The 9172-nt window shown below is 35.1% G+C and overlaps 1 protein-coding gene across 1 annotated transcript in view; it reads right to left on the reverse strand.

Annotated features, from left to right (window-relative positions):
* Positions 1-8955, reverse strand: part of Pik3c2g (phosphatidylinositol-4-phosphate 3-kinase catalytic subunit type 2 gamma) — a 271944-nt gene extending 262989 nt beyond the window's left edge. Inside the window, exons 1-2 of the mRNA XM_074075977.1 lie at positions 8947-8955; positions 2939-3061 (exon numbers count right to left, since the gene is read on the reverse strand). Coding sequence (XP_073932078.1) covers positions 2939-2940 — 2 coding nt within the window. The 5' untranslated portion in view covers positions 2941-3061; positions 8947-8955. The remainder of the gene's footprint in view (positions 1-2938; positions 3062-8946) is intronic.
* Positions 8956-9172: the final 217 nt, after the last annotated feature.

Genomic DNA, 9172 nt, shown 5'->3' on the forward strand with positions numbered 1-9172 from the left:
GTGTTGGTGAGGATGCAAGGAAAAAGGAACCCTCATACACTGCTAGTGGGAATGCAAGCTGGTGCAGCCAGTCTGGAAAAAAATTTGGAGGCTTCTTAAAAATCTAAACCTAGATATGTCATACGATCCAGCAATCCCACTCCTGGGGGTATACCCAAAGGAATGCGACGCAGGTTACTCCAAAGGCACCTGCACACTCATGTTTATTGCAGCGCTATTCACAATAGCCAAGTAATGGAAACAACCAAGATGCCCTATTACTGATGAATGGATCAAGAAAATGTAGTATTTATACACAATGGAATTTTACTCAGCCATGAAGAAGAATGAAATCTTATCTTTTGCAAGTAAATGGATGGAACTGGAGAACATGATTCTGAGGGAAGTTAGCCAGATTCAGAAGACCAAAAATCGTATGATCTCCCTCATATGCAGTCTTTAGATCTAGGGCAAATACAGCACTGTTGTAGGACTTGGGTTACATGACAAGTTGAGAACATATATGGGATGTATGGGGTTAGACAGAAAACCCAAAACATGAAGCATTTGGTGTCTCCACTCCAGAGAAATTAGTACATAAACCTTAAAGTGACAGAGGTCAACACGAGAAGGGGATCAGGAACCAGTATAAAGATCAGTTAGAGATGAATCAACTTGGGTTGTAACACATTTGTACATGAAAGCAATGCTAGGAATCTCTGTACAGCTGTCCTTATCTCAGCTAGCAAAAATGCTATGTCTTTCTTATTATTGCTTACTTCTACTCTTCAACGGAACTGGAGAAAAGCGCAGAATAGGTTCTGCCTGGAAGCGAGGGAGGAGGGAAGGAGAAGTGGCGGGGGGGGGGGGGGAGAAATGACCCAAACAATGTATGCACATGTGAATAAATGAATAATAAAATTTTTTTCTTCTATATGAATGAGAGTTTTCCTAAAACCGGAGTAAGTTTGCCTTTAAATTCACAGTCTAGCAATGAATTGCACTTTTAACTATTATGTATTGAGTACATGTCAACAAAATATATACAAATGTTATAGACACCTAGCAAAATGGTAAGCAAATATGTTTAATGGAAATGAAGAATAATTCTAATTTGAAATAACTATTGGAATGAAAGAATCATGGGAAAAATAATATTTGAGCAGTCTTAAGGTAAAAAATATTGATATAAGTTTTCTAAAATACTAATGATTTTCAATTTATTTTGTTTTTTCCATGAAATGGATTTTTTAGAATTAGATTTTTTCTAGCATTGTCCACTTGATGGCATGAATCTGTGAATTGAAAATTAATTTCACTTTTGGAAATAACCAGAAAAAATTTTTGCTTAAATTGAAAAAAATAATTTTAATGATTGAATTGGTTAATAGCATTTAAGGAGTCATTTTCTATACAAAATTCATTAATTTGAATTTCGTAACACTTACCCTGTCTCGTGCTGTGTTAGCTGATGTAGAGTGATTATTTTTTAAAAACAGTCTAGCATGAATTAGAACCGGACAGAAATATAAACAAACACATCCCACAAGTTCCCATTCCAGAGCAGAGTTCGGACCAACAACAAAAGAAAAGGTGGGCAGTTTTATTTAATGATGCAGGAAGGGTTCGTAGAGGAAGTGGAAGTTAATTAGGTCCTGGCAGGTGCATAAGTGGAAGCCCTCTGTTCCTGGCACATGGAGGACCCCTAGTGGAGGTAAGATTTCTGAGTTCACAGTAGAATAAGCAGATTGGATTCTGGGAGTGGAGCTAATTCTAAAAATGAAGGTACAGAAATAGGTAGGGATGAAATCACAGAAAGCCTTGTGCTCTATGCTGAATGATTTGTACTGTACCCTAGAAGAACTAGAGAGTCATTGAAAAATTTCATAAGAACAACACAGTCTGTAAAAGAGTAAGGTATAGTATAATGGAAAGGTCAAAGGAATTAAGAACCTTAAGCAAAGAAGGGGAGATGGAGCTTGTAAGAGCCCTATAATAAGGAGGATATGCTTTGAGATGGGAGCTCCCCTGACGTATGTGAGAATTGGAGGTCAAGAGCCATGTCTAAATACACAGTCTCCATTGAATCTGGTGCCACTTGAGTAGGGCAGATGGTGCTAACACCACCTTCTGAGTCTTAGAAACTCTGATACATATTTTTCAATGGCAAAGCATAATACTGTAAGTCAAATTATCTTCCAAGAAAGCTAGACCTTTTGGAAGAGCTGAGGGAGACTAGGATAGGGAATTTCCCTTTGCTTGAGATGTGAAGGATATCTCACTTAAGCAATAGGAATCACCGAGAGATGACTGAGAGCAAACCAGTGGAATAGTGTCATAGGAGTGGCATGGAAAAGAAGCAGGAACCTTGAAAAAGCCATGCATGAGCCTATAAGCCCTTGAGAGTCTCAACAAGGAGAGGGCTTGATTGGGGAGAGAATGCTGAGGTAGGAGCTTTAATAAATCTCTACAAGAGGAAACAGGAGGCAGTCCTCCTAAATCAGGTAGAAATTTACACAATACATAGGTATTTCTTGGAAAAAAACTTGCATATTTAAACAAACTTGTAATTGGCCATATGGACAAAAATGGAGATTACATATATTATCAAGCAATTTCTCTCTTGTTTGCTATATGTGGACTTCCTCCAACCGTGACTCAAATTCAGAGTATTCCTGACCTCCACAGTGTGTGAATGATTTAATAACTCTTCTCCTTTTTTCCAATTTCCCTTTGTTCTCAATCCAGTAATGTAGCTTGGACTCATGTCTAGGTTTCTAAATGGACTTTTAATCTGTTGAATTAACAGTTATCTGTTAGCATGAAGATATTTATCACACCACTGAATCAAATCAATTGGCAACATCTATTTTTTTAAATCACTGCTTTTGCTTAAAACAGAAAAAAAGGCTGACTCTTATTAGATAAATGATCCACTCAGAATAAAGATTAAACTCACATTTCATTCCAGTTGACCAAGAAAAAGAATAATTTTTTGACTGGAATAGTTCTACAGTTCCTCACTTGGCACAGTTTCTTTCCAGCATATGTAAGCCAGCAGGAAAAAGAAAATGCTTTATAGCTAAAAAGAAAAAAGAAAAAAAAAAAAGCATTGATCCAATGAGCTTAACACTTTAAAAGGAATAGTGTTCTAAATGGGTTAATTGTTTTTATAGCCAAAAGTCAAATGATAAAGTGATGTTTGCTTGTATAAAGTGTGCTTTGCAAATCACTTTAAGAATTTATGATGGGCATGACAGCTAAATGGCAGAACCGGAAGCCCTATGGAGACTCCAACCAATTTCTTCCAGGAGATCAGGAACCAACGAAGAGGTTCCGAACTCCAGGTTAGAGCAAAACCAGCCACTTCAAAGCTGGTAGGAAAATCCATGCCACTCACTTGCCAGAGTCCCTCTTACTGACACAGTGGGGGAAACTTCCAACTTCTGGCTTTCCCCTGGGGAGGAAAAGAGAAGACTGGAACTTGAATCTAATATCAGACTTTGGGGGAGGGTTCCTTACATTTAAATGTTGACAGCAAGAGGTGGCAGGTTTGGGGCTGTTGAGAGGAAAGACAATGTTTTTATTTTTATTAGTGTATACTAATTGTACAAAGTAATGGGTTTCACTGTGACATTTTCATGCATTCATATAAACAATGTACTTCAATCACATTCAGTCCCTCGATAGCCTCTTATTCTCCTTTCCCTCCCTCTGATCCTCTTCTTCTTTTTCCCTAATAGTCTTCTTTCTATATTCATGTCTCTTTTTCTTCTTCTTCTTCTTCTTTTTTTTTTTTTGGTATCATCTACATATGTCAGAAAATCCTTTTAAGGCTGGTTTATTTCACTCAACACGGTGATCTCCAGCTCCATCCACATTCTTGGGGTAGTTTTGATGTATATTTCCATGATGGCTAAAGATGTTGAATATTTTTTATGCATTTATTTGCTATTTCTACATCTTTTGAAAAGTTCATTTATCTGTTCATTGAGTTCTTTGTACATTCTGGGTATTAATATCCTATCAGAGGAATACCTGACAAAGATTTTTCTCCCATTCTTCAGGCTGTCTCTTCACTCTGATCATTTTTTTCTTTGCTGTGTGGAAGCTTTTTAATTCAATGCAGTCCATTTGTCAATTCTTGCTCTTATTTCCTGAGCTATTTTCATCCACTTCATGAAATCATTGCCTGTGCCTGTGTCTTGAATTGTTTCCCTTATGTTTTTCCATAGTAGTTTCAAAGTTCGGGGTCTTACATCAGAGTCTTTCATCTATTTTGAGGTGATTTTTGTACACATGGAGAAATGGGCATCTCATTTTAGTCTTCTGCATATGATATCCAGTTTTCCCACCACCATTGGTTAAAGAGTCTGTTTTATTTAGCGCATGCTTTTGGCACTTTTGTCATAAAAATCAGATGCCTGCACGGGTTTATTTCTGGGTCCTTCATTCTATCCCACTGGTTTGATCTGTGTATTTGTTTTTGTGCTAGTACCATGCCGATTTTGTTAGTATGGCCCTGTAGTATAATTTGAAATTGGGTATTGTGATAACTCCAGCATTATTCCTTTTGTCCAGGATTGCTTTGGCTATTTGGGTTTTTTTGTACTTCCATATGAATTTTAGGAGATTTTTTTTCTGGTTCTGATAAGAACATCACTGGAGTGCTGATGGGGACTACATTGAGCCTGTAGTTTGCTTTTGGTAATATGACCATTTTCACAATTGTAATTGCTGATTCCTTGAACATGGGAGGTCTTTCCATCTTCTAGTGACTACTTCAATTTTTTTCAGTAGTGTTCTATAGTTTTCATGGTAGAGGTCTTCCATATCTTCAGTTATTTTTATTACTAGAATGTATTTTACTAATTATATATTTACTAGATATTTTGAATGGACTTCTTTTCCTGATTTCTTTCTTAGCAAGTTTGTTCTTGGTGTGTAGAAAAGCTAATGATTTTTGTTGATTGCTGATTTTGTTTATGGTAACTTTGTGTTCTGCTATTTTGCTGAAAGATTTCTTTTATCAGACTTAAAAGTCTTCTGGTGGGGTGTTTAGGGTCTTTGAGGTATAGAATCATATTACCTACTACAGAGATAATTTGAATTGTTTCTTTTCTATTTAAAATCCCCTTTATTTCTTTCTCATGCCTTATTGCTCTGGCTAAAATTTCAAGCACTTTATTGAGTAAGAGTGGTGGGAATGGACATTCTTGTCTCATTTCTGATTTCAGAGGAAATTCTTTCAGTTTTTCTCCATTTAGTATGATGCTGACTATAAGTTCGACATATATAGATTTTTGTATATTGAAATATGATCTTTCCACTCTTGGTTTCTTCAGGGCTTTTATAATGAAGGGATGTTGAATTTTATCAAAGGCTTTTTTCATCTATTGAGATGATCACATGATTTTTTGTCCTTAATTCTATTTGTGTGATGAATTATGTTCATCAATTTGGATATGTTGAACTAACCTTGAATCCCAGGAATGAAACTAACTTGATATTTCCTATTTTCTTTAGGGTACAGCAAGCTCGTTAGTTGTGTTGAATTATTTTTCTATATTCCTCCAAATTTGTTTCACTAATCTATTAATTTTTAGGAGAGGAAAGTTGACATCATCCACAATTATAGTAGCCCCACCAACATCTCTTTGCATTTTTGTCAACTTTCTTTTATATTTGTTACATTTTTTGAAGAATCGAATATTTTATTATCGTGTAGTGACTGTATTACATAATGCTTTTTGATTCAGAGTACATTATCTGAGTACATATGCTAAAGTATGCTTGGTGTGTACTCAGTAAGATGTATTGTACCTGTTTCTGCATGTTCTGTAACATGATTGTATGATGAGTATAGTTTGTAAATGAGACTTCAATGACATGAATAAAGGCATAGATGTACATTTGTGCTTTTCGATGGCAAGGTTTATTGGCACAAAGAACCTCCAGGAACCATTCAAATCTTCCTCATAAAGAGCATCCTCTTGGTGATAAACAGTTTCAGCTTGCTTGTGTGCTCAATCAGAAGTGTCAAGTCATTTTTGGATGAACACACTTAACTACAAAGCATGGTATTGTACTTTATGAGTGGTTTAGGTGATTTGAAAAAAAAATATTGCATAAAATGTAACTGTGCTTTACACTTCACTTTTTTGTTTTAGTGGTACTGGGATTTGAACTCAGGGCTTTGCTTTTGCCAGGCAGATACTCTATGGCTTGAGCCATGGTTTCAGCCCCTGTGATTTACTCTTATTGGTTATTACTAACAATGATTTTTGTAGTTGTCTAATTAACCACCCTTGAGCTGCCACTAATTGCTCCAGACTCACTTTTACTGACGCTGGCCTCAGGTCCTGAAGCCCTGAGTTTACACCTCTGATATAATATCTTTTTTGCCCCCACAGTAACTTCTGGTCTACCTTCCTTTATAGTCATTAGTTCTTCATCATTTTCAATTCAGTTTATGTCTGTCCTCAGCAATCACATGATCTAGGCTAAGTACTCCTGCTCACCACATCTCCCATAACAATCTCACAAACCAAGTCTGACTCACTGCCTTATTCAAGGGAGTTGACCCGGATACCTTTCACCAATCTTTATTGAGTATCTATTATTTATTTAGGAAATGTTTTGGATATTAGATGTTAAAAATTGTAGTCTTCCATATGCGTCATCATATGGACACTATAAAAGGTGATTCAGGGGAAAACTAATAATTTGTAAAAAGATAATGAGCATTGTCAACATATATACATATCTATTTATATGAGGATAAGTTTATCACATCACTGAGTGAGATAAAGTTACTTTTATTGTTGAGAAGATACAGTTAAAAATAATTTCTATTCTATATTATGAGAAATTTATGTTAGCTCGTGTGGGGATTACCCTGAAGACAGAGTCTTGGGGTAAATCATAATTCAGTTTTAAATCCATTGACTACTTTTTTGAGTTCTATACCTTAATAAATTAGCTTTAATCATTGCCATTACATCTAATCTTTATGCTTAAAGCATATAGAAAGTTATCACTTTGTTATTTTCCCCAGTTTTTCAGTATTTATGCTGTTAAGGATACCTTTGACTTTGTTTCCCCCTTATTGTTTCTCTCCAGGTGTGGTAACCTGCCTCTAGGATGGCCTCCAAACAACCTATCTCCTGGTATTCAAATTTTGTATTGTTATTTCCCACAGTGGACCAATATGACAGATGCAGTGTATATTCCTTCCAAGACTGAATTATAGAAGACTGATTCTCTTGTCTCTGGTGTCTACTTGCTCATGAACTCCCTCTCTCCCTGCTTGGTCACTTACTCTGGGGAAAACCAATTGCTATGTGTTGAGGACTCTCAGTGACAACTTCATGCAAGGAATGGAGGCTGTACACATTTTGAAGAACTGAGTAATGCCAACAAGCATTTGAGTGATCTTGTAACAGATTTTTCTGCACCAGTAAGGCTTGACGCTCTGTAGACAGGTTGACTGAAACTCATGAGACAACCTGAGTCAGACCCATCCAGCTAAGCTGCTCCCAGACTCTCAACCCTCAGAATATGTGCTGATCATGTTTGTTGTTCTGTGCTACTATGTTTAGGGGTAATTTGTGATGTAGAAGTCTATAGCTAAGTCCATAAGCAAACTTATGATAAGAACACAATTCTATTAAAATTTTAATTTATTTTTTGATTACAAGGAATTTTGTGGAAAATCATTATTTTATATCTATAATTATATGTACATGCATACATATTTACCTCTCTGTAACAATGTTCAAAAAACTCTATTTTTACTTTGCATACAAATATTATATAAGAGATATATAAGGGAGAGTTGGATAGATAGGTTATGTCTATATAAATCCATTATTTTAAATCCATGCATATATTTTACATTTATTACATGTGTACATGCATTTATTATACATACATATAACATGTATATCCACATCTATCTGCATAACACACATGCATGTAAATGAATGCTACATACATATTTTACATGTATTTATCTAACTATAGAGATTTTCCATACGAAATAAAATTAAGAAATATATATTTATGGTTAGAAAATTACAACATCCGTGAGAGCAGCAATTTATTATGCATCAACCTTTAAAATTAATCATAACATTAAAAAAGAGAAAAATGAAAGTATCATTTTATGGTTTCTAAAGAAAGGTTATGAAGATAGTTTTTTGTATAGATAGGTAAAATATCCTTCTATATTGACTATGTTTTGCATAAAAATCTAAATTATTTGTTTTTACTGAAATTATTTCTTTCAGTTGCCAAAATGCAAATTACTAGCCTGAAATTGACTTCAATTAATTTAATTGCTATTCTTTTCTAGATATAATACATAAGGAATTTAAGGTTATTGTATATTACTCTATGTTATTGAGGATGAAACTATGTAATAGAGTCAACCTAAAATCTAGTGAGATTCTATGGATAAACATGATTCATTTTTACTTCAAGTCAAATAGTTTTGGCTAATTCTCACTTTTAAAATGTATGAATCTAATATAAAATCTATGACTCACAACTTGATAGATATCAGTGGGTTTTTTCTCTGTATTTTAAAATCTTTTCCATCTCTGTGTATGTGTATGTCTTCTCTTTCCCTCTCCCTTCCTTCATCTCTCTCCCTCTCTTCTTAGTTGGAATTAGTCAAACTCATTCATGAGGAAGAAAATTTGGGGGCAGTCACTAAATAGGATGAGTATTTTATATTTCTATAATAATCTACTGACAACAGCAATTATTCTTAATATAGAGAATCAAAGAAAAGGGAAAATAAATATCCATGGGAAATAGAACTTTAAAAAGTGATTTAAGGGTAAGTCTTTGCCAAAATTTTTATGAATTATGTGTTCCTGCAAATAAAACCAGGAAAATACTCTCATTGAAATCAATGTAAAAATTAACTAATTCTTTTGTGAAAAACTCATCACTACCCACCTGTGCACCCAGGCCTCTGGAATGTTGTGCACTGCATACACAGTGAAGCTGAGGTGAGAATGGAGCCCAGCATGGACACAGGAAAGGCTTCTAGGTGGGTTTGCAGGCTGAAAATCTACACAAAAGCTGCTACAATAGATGCCAATTAGTTGGGAGATGGACCTGGAGAGTTCAGTTGTCACTTTTTCTACAAAGCCTAGGGGAGAAAAAGATAGCGATCAGGACA

Source organism: Castor canadensis, chromosome 6 (assembly GCF_047511655.1).
Source record: "Castor canadensis chromosome 6, mCasCan1.hap1v2, whole genome shotgun sequence".
NCBI classification, from domain to species: Eukaryota; Metazoa; Chordata; class Mammalia; order Rodentia; family Castoridae; genus Castor; species Castor canadensis.